The following is an 18,406-nucleotide window of genomic DNA, read 5'->3' on the forward strand; positions in this document are numbered from 1 at the left end:
ATGGCAACTGATCTCAGTTTTATGTAGTCAGTTCAATTAAGAGGCGATATCTGATTTGCTGCCCTGAGTTAGGACCATCACCACTGCTCTTTGTACTGCCTTATTAAATAGGTGAGAAAATCTCTATATATGTCTATAATAACAGATCTTACCCAGAAATCCAATGTGTTGCTGATACTGCCAGTTTGGCCATAAGAGCACTCTTGCCACTTCCAGGCTGCCCATGAAGAACTATTAGATGTCTGTTGCCAGCCTTTATCTGCTCCTGAAGATCCAGCAGGAAGGATTGCCGACCTAGAAAGCTGCTAACACTACAGCACAAAAAACAATTCAGTTTTAAGGAAATAACATTGAATAGAAAGATCTCTCATGTTTCACCAACATTGATTATATATGTTTTAACTCAAATTTTTGTCACATTATAGAAAACTATTTGAAAGTTGATTTGAATGAGACCAGAAAGAATACTACTGCTGTAGCCATAAGTCTCAGAATTTTGTTTGGGTGACAACAAGCTACATTCATGTTGTCATCACAACTATGAAAGGAAAACATGCATACTAATGCACGCTGCATGCATGAAATATGGCATTTCTGGAAAAAAATAACTTTTTTTTAGTAAAGTGCAGAAACTGCCCATTTTCCAGCTTTAACAAGGTTTATATATGTTCACCTTGGCTTGTCCCCTCAAGTTTGTTAGGACAACTAAAAGTACATATTCAATTTTTTAAACTACTTATTCGACCAAGCCAAATGAATCTGCTATTCTACACTTGTAGCCCTTGTACACACGGTCGGACATTCCGACAACCAAATCCGTCGGATTTTGTCCAACGGATTTTGTCCGAAACTGTTGCATACACAAAGTCGGACAAAGTTGTCAGAAAATCCGATCGTACTTAACGTGATGGCGTTATTTCATTAGGATGGGATTACGTTCAGGCTAGTAGCCAATAGCTTTGGTCTAGGAATTTGATCTGAGCATGCGTGGCACTTTGTCCGATCGGAATTCTCTACACATGATCGGACAAAGTCCGATCGGATCATGTTGTCGGAAAATTTTATAGCCCAGCTGGAAAACTTGGTCTGTCGGATACTCCGACGGAAACAGTCCGATGGAACCCACACACTGTCGGATTATCCGACAACACGGTCCTATCGGACATTGTCCATCGGATTTTCTGACCGTGTGTACAAGGGCTAAGATGAAACAGGAAAATAACCATAACGTATTTTTATTAATGAAGCTATTTTCATGCCTTGTGCCCATTAAAAAAAAAAAGGAGATTTACTTTTCATTTTAGGATAACAGGCATGTTGTCTTCATAACTTTACATACTTTGAATCTGTACATCATACAAGTCATATATGTACTGTAGTACAGTGCATTGAGAATTATGAGTGCATTTATTTCATCATACTTAAATATCAGCGGTCAATAGTAAATATTCAAGGTCTCTTTTCCCTGTTGCATTGCAGATAACCAGAAAAGACAGTAACAACTGGCATTCTGAGACCATACTTGGCACAACATTGCAGAACTTACAGAGTGTGGCAGTACTTGGCATGCTCCAGAATTTCTTCATTCCTCTGATATCTAAAGAATTGCTTCCTAGTCCAAGTTTTCTCTGGAAAGCTCGGCACATTTGTCATGCTAAGCAACAAACAAAAAAAAAGCATCAGTTGTCAACAAACATATTATTTTATGCATTTAACAGATAAAAAAGCAACATAATTTCATCAGCATAGTTTGGGAAATTTTGATTTTTTTATTCTAAAACAATAATGATGTTTCTGAAATTAAATATTATGTATAAATGGTACATGTTATCTTTATGGAGCTTTTGCACTACTGACCTGTTGAAGTGACCAATGACCTTTCTCTGAAAGTCGTTGCAAAGACGTTCCAGATAATATGCATGAGCCCTGTTAGTAACAGGATTTATCCCATCCCATCCCCAGCTGATGCTGTACTCGTAGATGTTTGTGTGACGCAGCTGAAAGATATCATTTAGATAATTATGTAAATATACATACCTTTTTTATGTTTTATATACTTCCCATGATCTTTGATTTTACATAGCGACATAATATGCAGTGCTACAGTGAGAACCATTCACCCCAGCCCAACCTATTACATTCATATAAATACTCAAACCTAAATGTACACATTCTCAATTCAAATTGGGGAAAACATATCTTTTGTTGATGTACAGTATCCCTAGTGTGAACTAAATCCAGGATCACATACGGGCGGATGGGATCGGTGTGGGGCCCTGTGTCATGATGTCTCTTCCTCATTTATTTTAATAAAATCGTTTTGGATGCTCAAATTTACTCATCTAGTGACTAGGATGTAGGTATGGATTTTATACTAATCTCATGATATTGTAATAGTCTATGCCAGGATTTGTTGGCTGATTGCTCTATATTTTTGTAGATATGGTATTACCTGAGAAAAACCCCCTGATGAAGGAGAATACAACTCATCTCTGAAACGTCGTTGGGTTTGGGTTATTTCCATTGTACCAATTCACTATTATTTGTATATTACTATGCATCCTTGATTATTCATGTGTTTTTTGTAATTGTAATTATATATTTTCTTTTTTATACAATAAATTTTATATATTTTTCTATTAATGTTGATATGGTAGTACCTATAAAGTCACACTCATAGGGGGTTTCTCTATTCCTAAATCCAGGATCCCAACACTAACTCCTTACCTACTGTGTTACCCAAAAGACGGTTAATTTGCCTGCCAGACCAAAACAAGTGAGGCAAAAGCCCACAGTTGTACTTGATCAAAGCCATGCAATAAAGTTTTTTTTTGTAAAAGGTATAAACTACGGTAAGTGAAATCTTTCGGGTCAGCAACAAAACATGTATAGGCTGCAGTGAGCATTGCTATTCCATTAGAACAGGAAAGACTTAACAAATTCAGTCATTCTGGAAAATTTAGTAATTGTCTCATTGTAAGATGGGCAAACTATTCCAGCAGTTAGTAGCACACATAAACTTCAGAGGGAAAGACAGATTGGGTCAAATGAGTACTCATGCCTCATTGGCTGTCAGTACCAATGACTTTCTGAGATATTACCAGCACCAAGGAAACTAAAGCTATGTAAATTGAAGATATCAGAGATGTCTGTTTCCTCAGCTTTTTTTTTCACAGCTGAGCCCCAATTGTAGCAACACATAGCATGCTCCCCCACCTTCCTGATTATTTTTTCCTTTATATTTCTCTGACGTACGCCCATTGTCTTTTGTCCTTATTGTATAAGTGCAGGCTGTGTAGAGAGTATGTCCAGTATGACGTGTAGTAGATTCTGGCCAAAATGAGAATCACAATTTTTTTGCTTAGAATAAAAAGATCATGATTCTCGCGATGTAAAATCTTTCACATTATACAAAAAAAATGGGCTAACTTTACTTTTTTTTTAAATTTATTAAAGTAATTAAAAAAAAAATTGCATTTGAAAGACAGCTGCGCAAATACAGTGTGACATAAAATATTGCAACCACCATTTTATTCTCTAGGGTGTCTACTAAAAATTTATATATAATGTTTGGGGGTTTTAAGTAATTTTCTAGCAAAAAAAAATGTTTTACTTGAAACCAGAAAATGTCAGAAAAAGGTGTAGTGTTTAACCACTTTCAGACCGGACCAATTTGCTGGTCAAAGACCAGACCACTTTTTGCGATTCGGCACTGCGTCGCTTTAACTGACAATTGCGCGGTCGTGCGACGTGGCTCCCAAACAAAATTGACGTCCTTTTTTTCCCACAAATAGAGCTTTCTTTTGGTGGTATTTGATCACCCCTGCGGTTTTTATTTTTTGCGCTATAAACAAAAATAGAGCGACAATTTTGAAAAAAAACGCATTATTTTTTACTTTTTGTTATAATAAATATCCCCCAAAAATATATAAAAAAACATTTTTTTCCCTCAATTTAGGCCGATACGTATTCTTCTACATATTTTTGGTAAAAAAAAATCGCAATAAGCGATTATTGATTGGTTTGCGCAAAAGTTATAGCGTTTACAAAATAGGGATAGTTTTATAGCATTTTTATTAATAATTTTTTATTATTATTTTTTTTACTAGTAATGGCGGCGATCTGCGATTTTTATTGTGACTGCGACATTGTCGGGGACCCATCGGACATTTTTGGGACCATTGTTATTTATACAGTAATCACTGCTATATAAATGCAGTGATTCCTGTGTAAATGACACTGGCAGTGAAAGGGTTAACCAGTGGGTGGCAGTGTAGGGGTTAAGTGTTCCTAGGGGTGTGTTACTAACTGTGGGGGGTTTGGGCTTTCATTTAGTGTACACTGATCTCTGCTCCAATCACATGGAGCAGAGATCAGCGTCACTAGTTGCTAGGCAGAATGGAAAAATGTTGTTTATACAACATTTCCTCCATTCGGCCGCTCCGTGAGACGATCGCGGGGATGCCCGCGGCGATCGAGTCCGCGGGTCCCGCGACCGGACTCACGGGGGTCCCGACCAGCGCGGGAGTGCGCCGCCGGCGGCGCGCTCCCGATGGCAGGGCGGCATCGAATATTGGACGTACATGTACGCCAATATGCCTGCCCGTGCCATTCTGTCGACGTACATCGTCGTGCGCTGGTCGGGAAGTGGTTAAGTGGTTAAACTTTTTTCACTTACAGTCTATTCTATTGACAAATTGTGACAATGTTTATACTTAAGGTCAACTGATAAAGAATGAGGTGATTCTTGGCAGACTGCCTGATTTTTCTCTTCCTTTCTTTAGAGGGCTGTGTCTTCAGAAGAGCAGAGATGATTCTTTGCATAGAAAGAATTGTGAAACACTTTAGTCAAGATTGCGATAACGATTCTTGACGATTAATTGTGCAGCTCTAGCGTGTAGATAGTATGACCAATGGCATCCAGTGCCACCAGAATGCATCTATCTGTACACTCCATTCTGTCTTTAAAATCATTAACAGCTACTTTTTTATAAAACGTAAAATGTAAGCTGGACAAACTGAACTTCTTTTGTTTAAATTCCAGACAATTTCCTGATATCCTTCTGATAATTGAATTATCATTCAAATTACCTCAAAATCTTGTTGCCTTGGTGTCACTTTTTTACTTTTGCTCAATTCTTTATTCCACATATCCAGAATATTTCTATATCCTTCTACAACACTGTGTAAAATGTCCAAAGTATAACTTTTCTAAACTTAGGAGACACACAAACATGTAATTTACTGTATGCCCTTCTCGATTACTGCAACCTCATGTTTTGTCAGTAACAAAACTTTCACCTCTATCATCTATTGCGAAAGTTGCTGTAAGACGTATAACTCCCTCTTTTCGAGCAACTCTTTGCCAAACTGATTCCTGGCTTACACTGTAGTATTCAAGGTATTATTTGTTCTCAAATACCTAAAAAACAATTTCCCAACTGCATACATGGGCTCATATATGACCATACACACCAAACCCTCTCCTAATAAACTAACAACTAATGTCCTCCTGCTCATAATACTATTAATTGTCACCATAATTTCAAGCAATGTTCATTGTCTTTATCACTTTTTCAAAGTCAAAAGCGTCTTCTTAAAATTTGTAATTGGCAACCCTTCATAAGTTAATGTACAAACCACATAAAATGTTGCCACTTTACAAATGTAGAGCAATAATCATAGCCATTGAAAGTTACAATAAAAAGATTAATTGGTTAAGAATGAAGAATTGCTATAACACACTTTAGAAAGGCATTAGGTTTACATAATATCACAATCCAAGGTGCAATGTAGAACCTAACATTTCCTTAAACTGAGATGCATTCTTTTCCACAGTTCTGAATTACACAAATCAATTGTTTCAAGTAATAAGTACTGCAAATATACTGAGGCATTCCCAAAGAAAAAAATCAAAGGTGGAACACCTCTGGAGGAGAACATCTGGAAGCCCAAATTGTAGTTTACTCACTCTCTCATGCAGTCTTTTGATCAGAGTCTGTTGGGCATCATGAAGAGTCATATTTATTTCAGCTTTGAGGGGAAGGATGTCAATGTAGTCTGAAGCTTGATTACTGGACAGGTTATATTTAATGTAATTTATAATCCTTTTAAAGCAATGAAAGTAATCTTCAGGGATTCCACCAACTTGAAAAGCTTGGTCTATTTCTTGCTGAACAACTTTAAAAAATAAAAAATGAAAAGTATATTCATTTCATGTATAAACCAGATGTTGCAACTTGCAAGTAATTAGAGTTGGTGGCTCTAGCAGGTTTGCTCAATACTGAAATTTCAGACACTGTATTTGGTGCTTTTGCATGGTGACTGTGCCTTTGCTACAAAGATTCCATAATTAGAAAAGCACCCACTAACACTTAACCCTCTCCCAGCTTGAGCTTTTACCACCCAAGGTTACTTCAGTCTCCTTTGGAAAGGGGCCTATGTTGCTCTGTAATTTCTGTCTTTTGCCATTTATGTTTTTCTGAGTAAAAGAGCATTATCCTTACAAATTTGATAGGCTAGTTTCACCTATGATGCTGTCTATAGCACTTGGCACTTCTTTATTGAATTGGTCAATGAGGTATGTATGTGGGGTGTGCAATGCCTCTACTTCATTTGAAAAGATTTATTTTTACTTCCTGTGTATCTGATCTCAGACAGAACAGGAAATTAAAGAAAATCCCTTCACACCCAGTCTATTAAATGGATGTCACCCAGAACAAAAAAGCAAAATTCCCCTAACTGAAACACAGGTAGAAATAAAAACTAAACTCTGTAATACAGTGAGGAAGGTTGAGAACCTCTGCCTGGATTTTAATGCTGCCTGCATTTTAGGCAGATATCCCCTCACTTTCTGGAATATAGACAGCAAAATATGACAGAAATTCTGACACTTAATAAAATATATTAGTTGGATTACTCCCCCTGCAAAATATTTCTATTCTTAACCATGTGTAATCCTTGACATTTACCCTTACCTAACCTCTAAACAAAGACCTAAAGTAAGACTAAGGCCGGGTTCACACCGCTGCGATGCGGGAACGCCGCGAATCCGCTGCGTTTTCCCGCATCGCACACCTCCTGCCGGCAGTTCACACTGCCCTATGCGGACGGCTGGGAGTGTCAATGATATGTTAATGACACCCCCAGATCCGTCCGCATATCGCAGTGCGATCTGCCGACTCGCACAGGAATCGGATCGCATGGTGTGAACCCCCATGCGATCCGATTCTGTTGCGGACCAAAAAAAGGGTCCCGTGCGAGTTTGCTGCGGGAGCGATGCGAATTCAGCCATACTATCTGTATGGCTGTACTCGCATCGCTACGGAGATCGGATGTGATTTGCGGTGCGAATCACATCCGGATCTCCCCCCGCAGCAGTGTGAACCCAGCCTAAAGGTGAGTAATGTAAACGGGGGACTTTTTAAAAACCATATCAGCTTTATATTACTACCTGTGTCTCTTCTGGCTAGATTAACCCTCTCTACTGGCCCTGGGGGTCACTGTCCCAGATCAAATGTGAATGGAACACCAAAACATTACAGCAGTTCCTGGAATGTGAATAGATAGAAAATCTTCCAATGGACGCACTCTAGCAAAAATTGTCTAATGCTCTGTACACACAGTCGGACTTTCCGACGACAAAATTCGTCTGATTTTTTCCAACAGATTTTGGCCCAAACTTGTGTTGCATACACACGGTCACACAAGGTTGTTGGAAAATCCGATCACTGGGTGACGTACAACACGTACGACGGGACTATAAAGAGGCCAGTAGCCAATAGCTTTCATCTCATAATTTATTCTGAGCATGCATGGCACTTTGTGCGTCGGAATTGTCTACACACGATAGCAATGGAAACGATCGGATTTCGTTGTCGGAAAATTCTAGATCCAGATCTCAAACTTTGTGTGTTGGAAATTTCCAATGGAAAAACTCAGATGGAGCCCACACACGATTGGAATTTCCGCCAACACAGTCCGATCGCACATTTTCCATCGGAAAGTCCGACCACGTGTACAGGGCATAAGAGAGGATTTCCCTTCACTTTAGAGAGATTTCCTCTCACTTCCTGTTGTCAGGGTCGGGAAAAAAATGAAGGGAAATCATCCCAATCCAACACAGACAACAGCATAAAAAAAAGAAAGAAAAAAAACTTTTGGTTTCAGACATACTTTAACACTAAATGAATCCCTTTTTTTATATACTTAATTTTTTCTGTAACAGGATACCAATGCTGAGCTCTCAGCACAACTTCCTCAGACAGAAATGTAATACAAAACTTGCATATTGTTACAACATGAAGGTATGAGTTATTTTTTGTGTTCTTGTACCTGGTTTCAGGAGCTTTTCTGCTGCCTCTTTACCAAGTGCAAGCAGGCTGTATTCCTGGAGTATACTGTATAGTCTTTGCATTGTACCTAACCATTTACTCTTGGCCTGTTGTCTGCGTGAAGGATCTCGGCTAAATATGTCTCCATAATATGTGCTGAAAATTGAAGAAAATAATAAAAGTTAGTTGCAAATATCTCATAGCAACTAACATCAGTAATACAAAGAAATGGTACAGATGCCCAGAACCTCAAAACTTCAGAGAGCATGTGGGACTCTATTAAAAGCTGATTTATTATATTTTGATTTTCAGTAGTAGGCACCATAACAATGTTTATCCTGTATACACATTTCCCAGTATATCCATGCTGAATGGTACTGTATATTCAAAACAAATAAAGCTGACCCACTGCAGTACAAAAGAAGCTCTCATTGTATAAGCCTCTTTACTTTTATTCTGGTTCAGATCTGCTCCTCTAATGAGCAATGGGCTACTTTTAGGTGAAGAGTTTTAACTAGAGAAATTCAGATCCCTAAGCTGTCATGTAGAAACTACAGACATTTGCTGTCATAGTACATGCTTTAGATTTTCTAATATTATTTTGAATGTGTACTACCCAGCCATTCTAGGTGCAAATAGTTTGTAATTTCTAAATAACCAAGACAAGACATAAACCAGAGTGGCAAGTAAGGGATCAATGCAGTGTTCGACTTTTCATGCCAAGCCATGTTCCTACCCAAACCTTTTATTGCTGCTAAAACAGGAGCATGCAACATGGTTATCTTTTAGCCACATTTGCAGATATGCCTGATAATATTTTTATAAGCTTACTATGATCATTGTTAGGAAGGATATGTTAGTTTAAAGAGGAAGTAAACCCTGATGGGTTTACTTCCTCTTTCATTCCCTGCAAAGGCAAAGCATAATGGACTACTATGCATCGCATAGTAGCCCATTATGTGTCACTTACCTGACACAGGAGCCAGCGAAGTCGCCGCTGTCCCCTGTAGTCCGCCGCATCCATCTTGCTGGTGGCGTCTCACAGCTCCGCCGCTGTCATTCGGCGAAGCTGCGATGACGTCACTCCCGCGCATGCGCACGGGAGTCGACACGCGCGGCAGCTCCATTTTTGGAAATGCTGTGCTTAGTGCTCCTGCGCGCCGCTGTCTACGGCGCATGCGCCGTAGACAGCGGTGCCCGTTTTTGGGCAAATATCTCCTAAACCATATAGGTTTAGGAGATATTGCTTGGACCTACAGGTAAGCCTTAATTTAGGCTTACCTGTAGGTCAAAGTGGTTTGTAAGGGTTTACAACCACTTTAAGAGCCAAATAATAAAAAAAGCAAGACAAAAAAGACTACATTTGGGGTGTTGAAACACCTAATATATACATGTACAGTTGCTAATCCAAAATCAGAACAACATAAAACAGATAAAAAAGAAGTATTACTTATACAAAAAACTATAATGTAGCAAAAGTGTTTACAATATTCTATGAATTTATTTTTATTTTGCACAAATCCCTCAATAAACCCACAGTGCTGAAAGTTATAATAAACAATGTTGTCAAAAGACAAAAAACTCAGGATCATAAAGACATGTTCCAAATCAGTGGATGCTAAAACACCATAGCATGTAAACAAAAATCAGATATTCTATTAGACCTGATGATTGCAGCTAAACAGAAATCATAAGTCTGTGTTGACTTGGCTGAATAGCTGAAGAGTCTGTAGCCAAACTCAGACAATAGTAAGCCAAGCAAAGCTGCAATGTGGCTGGCCATAGTTAATATCTGACATATACTGCTGGTCATAGATGTAGATATGAGTGTTGGCCAACTCTTTTTATACCTCTGGTGGTGTTAACTTACGTGATCCACTTGTTTTGCAAAATCCCACCCAATTGCTTCTGTTATATCAGTGCATATACAGGCATGGCAGATTACTGAATAATATAAAAAGAACTCAATAGAGTGAATCATTAGGCTTGGGTAAATAGATAGCATTACTTATTTTACCAATAGCTGTTATCTAGCCCTCAACAACACAAGTGGATTTCATAAATTAACACCAGTGGCTGTGTAAATTACATTGACTGATACCCACATTTATGTCTATGAATGGCATTATAGGTCTATTATTGCCTACAACCAGCCATGTTGCAGCATTGCTTTGCTTACTATTGTCTGAGAACCTTGGACCAAGTCTAGTTACAGACTTCAGCTATAAAGACAAGTCAATATACTGTAGACTTATGATTCACATACACCTGCAATCATCGGGCCTAATAGGATATTAGATTTATGTTTACACTCTATTTTGTTTTAGTATTTGAGGATTTGGGACATGGCTTTAATACATAGTTGGTAAGGTTGAATAAAGACATCGGTCCATCCAGTTCAACCTGTGTGGGTGTTTGTGTGTGTGTTTGTCAATGCCATTTTCTCATACCCTTGTATATTGTGTTCACTAAGATGCCCATCTAAGAGTTTTTTTAAAGACTTCCTGTGGACACCCCTGATTGTGGAAGGGAGTTCCACATCCTTACCACTCTGACAGTAAAGAACCTCCAATGTAGTTTAAGGTTGAATGGCTTCTCCTCCAATTTTGTTTAGTGGCCGTGTGTCTTCTTAAGCAACCTGAAACAGAATAGTTTTTTCTCTATGCTAGAATCACTGTGGAGGTATTTGTATATCTCTAGCATATGTCCTCTCAAGGGTCTCTTCTCCCCAGAGAACACGTTTAATGCTTATAACTGAGATCCTCCAGTCCCCTTATTAGCGTTGATGCCCTTCTCTGTACTCTCTCCAGTTCTAGCCCATCCTTCCTGAGTACTGTTGACCAGAGCTGTATGGCATACACCAGATGTGGCCCATCCAGAATGTTATGATGTTGAGGGTTTCTTTATGTTTATTGAGGGATGTGTACAGGATCTTCATCCCATAAAATGCCCAAAATCTCATAATGAACATAGAAGACTGTCAGTAATTGATATTTTTGACAATTTAGGCATAATATATTAAGAATAGCCAACTGTTATATTTACATGTGGGTTAATAACAAATATAAATAGCAAACATTACACGTTTGGTTCCATGTGCAAGTTTAACATATCTACCTAATAGGTTGAAGTCTATATACACTGGGTATAGCATTCTCATCCAGCTTAAACCATTGGTTCAGAAGGGAGAGGTCTCTATCAAATTTAAGAGATGTTTTTTTCTGAATGGGGTCAAACAAGTCCTTCTCATCTTGGTCTTTAGAAATTTCAGTATTTGTAGGGTCGGATGTAGGTTTGTCTTCAGTGGAATTTTGCGGATTTGGTGACTCAGAGGATGTACCATCATCTTTCACAGATGGTAAAGCTTCCTCTCCACCAGCAGAATCCATTGCACTGGTTCCACTAAGCTTTCCCTTTGCTGCTGCCAACTTCATTTTCTCTAATGTGGCTTTGATACCTTCAAATGATTCCTTTGTTAATGTAGATGGGATGTTCAGTTGGTCATATTTCTGTCCTAAAAAACACTAACAATATGTAGAGGTTAAACCTTTAAATTAGTATATGCGATTAACAGAAAGAAAAGAGAATTTGTAAATATACATACATACATACATACACATGGCCAAAATTTGTGGACACTTGACCATCACACTTATATGTATATGTTGGACATCTAATTGCAAAACATTGGAAATGAATATGGTTTTTCTCCCCTTCCCTTTGCAGCTTCAACAGCCTCCACTTATAATGTCAGACATTGAGACATAAGTCTTCTGTAGATCTACTAATTTTACCAAAGTATAGCCAAAACCGTTCATGAATGTACCACCTTATTATTTTAATATATCACTAAAGTGTCTGGAAGATTGCTAGTTGTTAAGTAAAGAATGTTCTGATGCCTTCTAGCACTGCTGGATTCAAAATATCTTGATATATAGCCTTGCTACTAGCAAATATTAGCAAATATTAGTCTATAGTCCTTCCTACGGACAAGTATTTAGTGTAACCATCCTAAAAAGTGAAATAATGGTCTTACAAAGAAAGCCGTGTGTCCTGCTTCCTGACATTTTTGTAGCGTCTTCAGGTGTAAGAAGGTCATAACATGATCATTGCTGATTCCATCCTTCAAGCCCCATCTAAGATCAATTATACGAAATTCAATCCCTTTTTCCTTAAAGTAAACATAGAGCTCTGGATAAGACTTTGTGAATATGGCATTGCGCTCTGGAAAGGAATCTGAAAAAAAGAAAATGGAGACATATACTCATTCCATCATTTTTTAATTCTGAGCATTCCGGGGCTTTAATCAAATATAGATTCATGCGTTCACCATAGAAAGAATCTCTGCCTCTAAATGCAAGTGTCAATATCTGTGAACATTTCATGACTGCTAGAAATGCTTAAGAAACTGTGAGAATGCCCAAGGATGCTTCTAACTGAACATTTGTTAATACTACTCAAAGAAGCCAATAAACTCCTCTTTAGACCCAATAGCAAAAACCTTGTATATTACAGCTTACCAGTCCTTAGAATTGGTGGCACATTTGTTTTCTTTTTTAAACTTTTTCCCTTAATCTTCACCTGGTGATTTCGCCAGTAACACACTTTTCTCAGGATGACACTCACTCACTGCACTGTATTTATGCAGTTGCAGTGTTGTCACTATAGAACAGGAAGAGTATTAGTACTACACACAGGAGTGTTGCTAGGGCCGAACAACTAGGGCTTTTGCCATGCATCGTCTATGATGTGTCCCCAGACCTTGACGCCACAATACCCAACCACCGCAGCAGCTGGCATGTCTCCTGCCAGATGCCTTTCAGAGCAAACACATTTAGAGCTGAGGGAAGCTTCCCCTAGGCTCTTCCTTGGCTCTGACATTTCACATGACACAACGAGAAGGAGACTGGAAGGAAGAACATGTCCCATTCCCTGCTGTATCTGAGATCTCCATGTTCAGGAAGGAAGAAAGAATTGTACTGGGGGACAGACTGGCCTGGGGAGATAGACAAGATTAGTGCCAGGGGTAAGAGGACTAGTACTAGCACAATATTGATTTACCATGGGATCTTTTAGCTGCCAATGCATCAAAACTAACTCTATAAAAATGTGTCTAGTCATAAAATTCTTTACTAAAAAGACACAAATAGAAGCTGGCATCAAATTGAATATATAAATACAGATATGAATGTAGCCCCATTCCCCCAATTTTACCCTCTTGTGTATCATCTCTCTTTTTGAATTGTGTGGAAACATCCCAGGATTTGACCCAGAGCAAAGGATCTTTACTGAGGAGGGGGGACTGGGGATGAAAGAATTTGAGCTGGGGGGAGGTTTTCGAGGGTGAGAAGATTTATGTGGGGGAGCAGGGGAATGGCTGGAGGGAGAGGGGGTTTATAAGTGTTTTAGTGAAAGGATGGAGGATTGGGGGGGGGGGGATTTGGGTATAGTGAGTTTTTTTTTTAAAGGGTTAGGATTTGTGCTGAGGAGGGGGGGGGGGCAGTTCTGGTTAGGACATCTGGGTTTGTCCTAGAGGAAGATTTGTGCTTTAAGGGGGGATTTGGAGAAAGAGTATTATTGCTTGGGGAGGGGGAGATGTAATGGAAAACAGAATTTCTGCTTGGAGGAGAGGATTTGTGGTAGGAGGTTTAATTTTGGGGGCAGATGTTTTTTGCTAAGAGGGGGGATTGGGGGGATGATTTCTGCAGGGTGGATACAGGGAGAAGAGAGGATTTGTGTTGGGGGAGAGGATTTGTGCTGGGAAGGTAGGATTTAGGTAGAAAGCATTTGTTTTAGATGGTGTAATTTGGAGGGGGGAGGACTTGTGCTAAGAGGGGGGGCTTTGGCAGGAAAGATTGTTTGCGCTATGGAAGATTGGGGAAAAGGATTTAGAGCTGGAGGAGATGGGGGGGGGGGGGGGTTGTATTAGGAGGTGGAATCTGGGTGGTAATCTGGTGGGTGCTAAGAGCGGGGATCTTTGCGGGGGGGATTAGTGTTGGGGGGAGATTTGGGCGAGGAGGGGATTTGTGCTGAAAAGGGGTATTTGAGGAAGGTTGTGATGGGGGGATTTGGAGGGGAAGGGATTCAGGGGGAGAGGATTTTAGCTTGGGAGGAGGAGAGGATTTGTGCTGGAGGGGAGAGAATTTAGACTGGGGAGGGGTGTTTTAGGGGGGAGAGGATTTGTGCTGGGAAGTGGAGTTTAGGGGGGGTGTGCTAGGAAGCGGAGAGTGGGGGGGGGGGTTGCTTGTGATAGGAGGTTTCACAACCTGGACTCTTGCAGTATCTTCATTTTGTACTCCTGATCTCTGCGCTCTGCATGTTGCATACACCTGTCCCAAGCATTTTGTGCATGTACTTCATACATATTTGGGTGAACCTTGTGAAGTCTCTGAGGTCCCAAAAACGTGTGTGAATCTAAAAGCTCTCAGGAAAAATTTTAATGAATCGGGGAGTAAGAATATAGCCACACACTCTCGTTTTCTAAGGTACTGCCCATTACAGAATGCTGGTTATGGCTTGAAGACCCTTATTCTGATAAGAAGAGAGTGGAGTCTGTATGGAGCCACAGGTATCTATCCTTGCCTTCTCTCTTTCAACTGATGATGAGAATAAAAATCTTCAATCACCGTAAATGTGACTGATAAATATGTTTTACATTCTTAACTACAAGGACACAGCCCTGGGGTAAATGTTAGCCTACTTGACCTCTGGTGGTCCTCACTGACCTCAAAGTGGTAGGGGACCGCTTCATAGGAACATATCAGTGCTGTCTCCTTTTGTTGAAGACTAGGTTTTAAGTATTGAACAGGTAATGAACCTGATCTTATGAAAAAAGGCCCACTGTCTGCAAAGTAAAGTCTGTGTCACTTTAATACTGCTGTTTGTGGGAACAATTTTTGGTAGAAAAATGCTGAGTGATATGGCATATTGTTTAATATATAACCAGCCCAGAGTGTGTATGCTTGTGACAGGAGTGTGCATGTGTATTCCCTGCAAGACAGACACATTTCTCATCTCGTCATTTTGATAGGTGCAAAAATTTAGCCAATTAAATTGAATCAAAATAAATTAGAATTTTGCCGTTTACCGCAGGGTACGATAAATATTTAAAGTACTCACAAAAAAATATTGTTGTTTAGCATTGTGGCCTTCCTTCCTCATTGTGGCCTTCTTTAAAGTAATTTCCTCCTTTTTATTTTATTATGTGAAACCTAAGCAGAAGAACTACTAATGTTATATATACTGGTACCTTGGTAACCTCCACAGATGTACACCATGAAAACCTTCTTCTTTGCAGTATAGGGTATGTTCATGATTCCCTGTACAATTTTGCGCTCTGTCCCAGAGAAATGTTCAAGTACTTCTTCCTCATCTGTGTCAAGACTTCCAGAGGATATTTCCACTCTACCAGACTCTTTTGGTGCACTGGTGTCATATTCATCAAAGAAAAATTCTGCAGTCTTATTTTCAGAACTTCCATTCAGCTGCATCCCTTTTTGTACCGTGTCATTTGTTGATTGTTCTGGCTGTGTAGTGTCATATGTTGCAATAGTCCAACCTTCTGTGCTCTCTTTTCTATTGAATTCTAGACTTTTGTTTTCCAGTTCACCTTGAAAGCTGGAGGAGGCATTCTGAAAGGAAGAGTTATTACCTTCTTCTTGTACAGCGGGTCCTTTTCGAGACTGAACAACAAATGTATATTAGTAATATTTAGTAGAAACATCTTACCTACACTACAATAGCCTAGGCTTTGAACATTTATAATTATGCAATATTTTTGCTTCATTGATTTTATGTATGGACAATGTATTTATAACCCTTGGCATGTGCAGCATATTTATGTCAATTCTTTGAATTGGCAACCTATGGACAATAATGATTGAGGGTAGGGTCAAAAACAACATGATGCTCTTATTATCGTTCATCAATCCTCATGGTATTTAGAGAATCAGACCCCTCCTTGTATTCAAAAAGGCATGACAATAAATGAACAACATGAACATGAACAATAAATACCTACCCTTAAGACAAATGATTCAGTGCTCTCCCGTATGTATTGATTTTCATCTGCTGTCCCGGCTTCATTACTGACTCTTTTCACTCTCCGATGATATAGGCTATTCTAGAAAGAAGAAGGTGGTGCATTAGATATCATTCATTTAATAAAAACACAGTGCAAGTCTCAAGCTATGGGACATAGGTATGTCCAAACTAGGTATTCCAGGGGTTCCAGCGGTACAACTACAGTAGATCCTCAGCAATGCATGAGTCCTCAGAATTAAACATGTATCTGCTCAATGTTTTACATGAGGTACAGTACTGTTTACTGCCAATAAGATGATAGCTAAAGTGTGCCTGCCATACAGCAATCGAACAATTAAATAGATTCTTCTGTATAATGATTAGTCAGTTCTCTTCGCTCACCCAGCAGGTTAAGTGAAAAAAAAAACTGACCAGATTCCCCCCATCCACACATTCAAGGTGGATGGGGGAATACTCTGACAACAGGGAGACTTAACTTCCATCAGACTATAGCCGGCAGTGCTGGTCGAGCAGGGAAAATATATAAAGGCGGTTGTACAAAAGTTGATCGGTAGATCAATATCTCTACAACCACAGTGGCCATACATGGATAAAAATTTGGCTGGTCCCTGCTGAACCGGTCGAATTTCAATCCATGTATGAGCAGCTTAAGAAACGGATCTATGAACACAGAAGTTGGCTGAAAATATTTCAGAAAATCTTGGGTATGTGGCAGACAGAATCGTTTACTTGCTGTCCATTAGACACAGCTTCTACTTGATTTTAAACAGTGGCTCTTATGTGTATTCAGGCTGTGGTGCCATGTACACATTTATGATCTGGTATGTCTATGAGTACTAAATATCCTTATACTTGAGATAGCATACAACACTTTTGGTTTTTGTTTTCATAGTTTCTCAACCACATATACCCAAATTATACAGTGTGGGCTTTGCTATAATATTTTGCACTTATCCATCTGAACAGTCTGAGATTAGGTCTCCCATTTCATTTGTCTTCAGAAAATTGATTAATTGACAATTGTCTATGTAATAACTTCATTCTGTGTATGCTATATTGAAGAAAACTTAAATTATCTATTTTTTGGACTTAATATTACAACATGTAGGTGCATGTCTTTGTCAGCATTGCTGTTTCTTTTTTTTCCATTTCAATACTAATAAAAATTCCTTTGGATTAAAAAAATGCAGTGTAATGGAATGTGGAGTCTGTCTTCCAGAATACAAATAAAATACATTAACTATAAAATCGTATTTAAAAAAAAAATCTTAATGCAATCTATTGTTTATTATTTCCTATTGTTGGATTAATTATTACTAACACAATAATGCTAAAGCACATACTGATCCCAAAAACTAAACTTCAAAATATTTAACATATAAAATATACTACTAACTAAAAAAATACTGTGCACAATGTAATATTTGGAAATCTTGATGAATGGTTTAATCACATCATTAAATGTTTATGGGATATAGCAAAAATGAACCTTAAACTGTGCAACCTATATTAATGTGAATAATACCCTAGGCATATTTACTGAGCAAATATTCATTGTGAATGAAGTCAAGAGAACCCGTATAAGCAAATAAAGCGGCGATTACTAACAGCTGACCACGGTTGATCTCTCTATAGAAACTGTACCCATATTAATACAAGAGCGACCTCTGCTCTAAGTGCAGTCAATACAATATATTTTCATAACCAGTCTACTGGAATGTTTGAGTTACAACGTATTCATATCTTTTCATAAACAGCCTTATAGAATCATTTTCAATGAGACTATAAGCTTACTTAGAGACACTTCTGGAACACCATTGCAACCGATGGCCATTTTGTATATCTATAAGTAAAACCTGTTAAAATTTGCCTTTGCTAATTTGTATGTGTTAATGCAAGATCTTCCTGCTAAGGAACCCCATGGACAGTTAATTAAATGATAAGATGAGTTTCTAATGTATAGATATCTCAATTTTTTTAATAGAAAGCAGCCAGTTTATGCAGTTTTGCCATTTTATTAAGGGCCTCTA

At 38.7% G+C, this 18,406-nt stretch overlaps 1 protein-coding gene across 2 annotated transcripts in view; it reads right to left on the reverse strand.

Annotated features, from left to right (window-relative positions):
• The window catches only part of LOC143975182 (uncharacterized), a 142,503-nt gene that overhangs the window by 84,643 nt on the left and 39,454 nt on the right, over positions 1–18,406 (reverse strand). For both annotated transcript variants that reach the window (XM_077477284.1, XM_077477285.1), the window contains 9 exons: positions 16,354–16,455; positions 15,583–16,015; positions 12,370–12,569; positions 11,451–11,857; positions 8,335–8,489; positions 5,972–6,180; positions 1,858–1,997; positions 1,547–1,654; positions 153–311 (listed from right to left, as the gene is read on the reverse strand). In XM_077477284.1, the coding sequence (XP_077333410.1) occupies positions 153–311; positions 1,547–1,654; positions 1,858–1,997; positions 5,972–6,180; positions 8,335–8,489; positions 11,451–11,857; positions 12,370–12,569; positions 15,583–16,015; positions 16,354–16,455 (1,913 nt within the window). The remainder of the gene's footprint in view (positions 1–152; positions 312–1,546; positions 1,655–1,857; positions 1,998–5,971; positions 6,181–8,334; positions 8,490–11,450; positions 11,858–12,369; positions 12,570–15,582; positions 16,016–16,353; positions 16,456–18,406) is intronic.

Source organism: Lithobates pipiens, unplaced genomic scaffold (genome assembly GCF_037356315.1).
Source record: "Lithobates pipiens isolate NorthernLeopardFrog02 unplaced genomic scaffold, aLitPip1_a1.2 Scaffold_13, whole genome shotgun sequence".
In the NCBI taxonomy this organism is placed as follows: domain Eukaryota; kingdom Metazoa; phylum Chordata; class Amphibia; order Anura; family Ranidae; genus Lithobates; species Lithobates pipiens.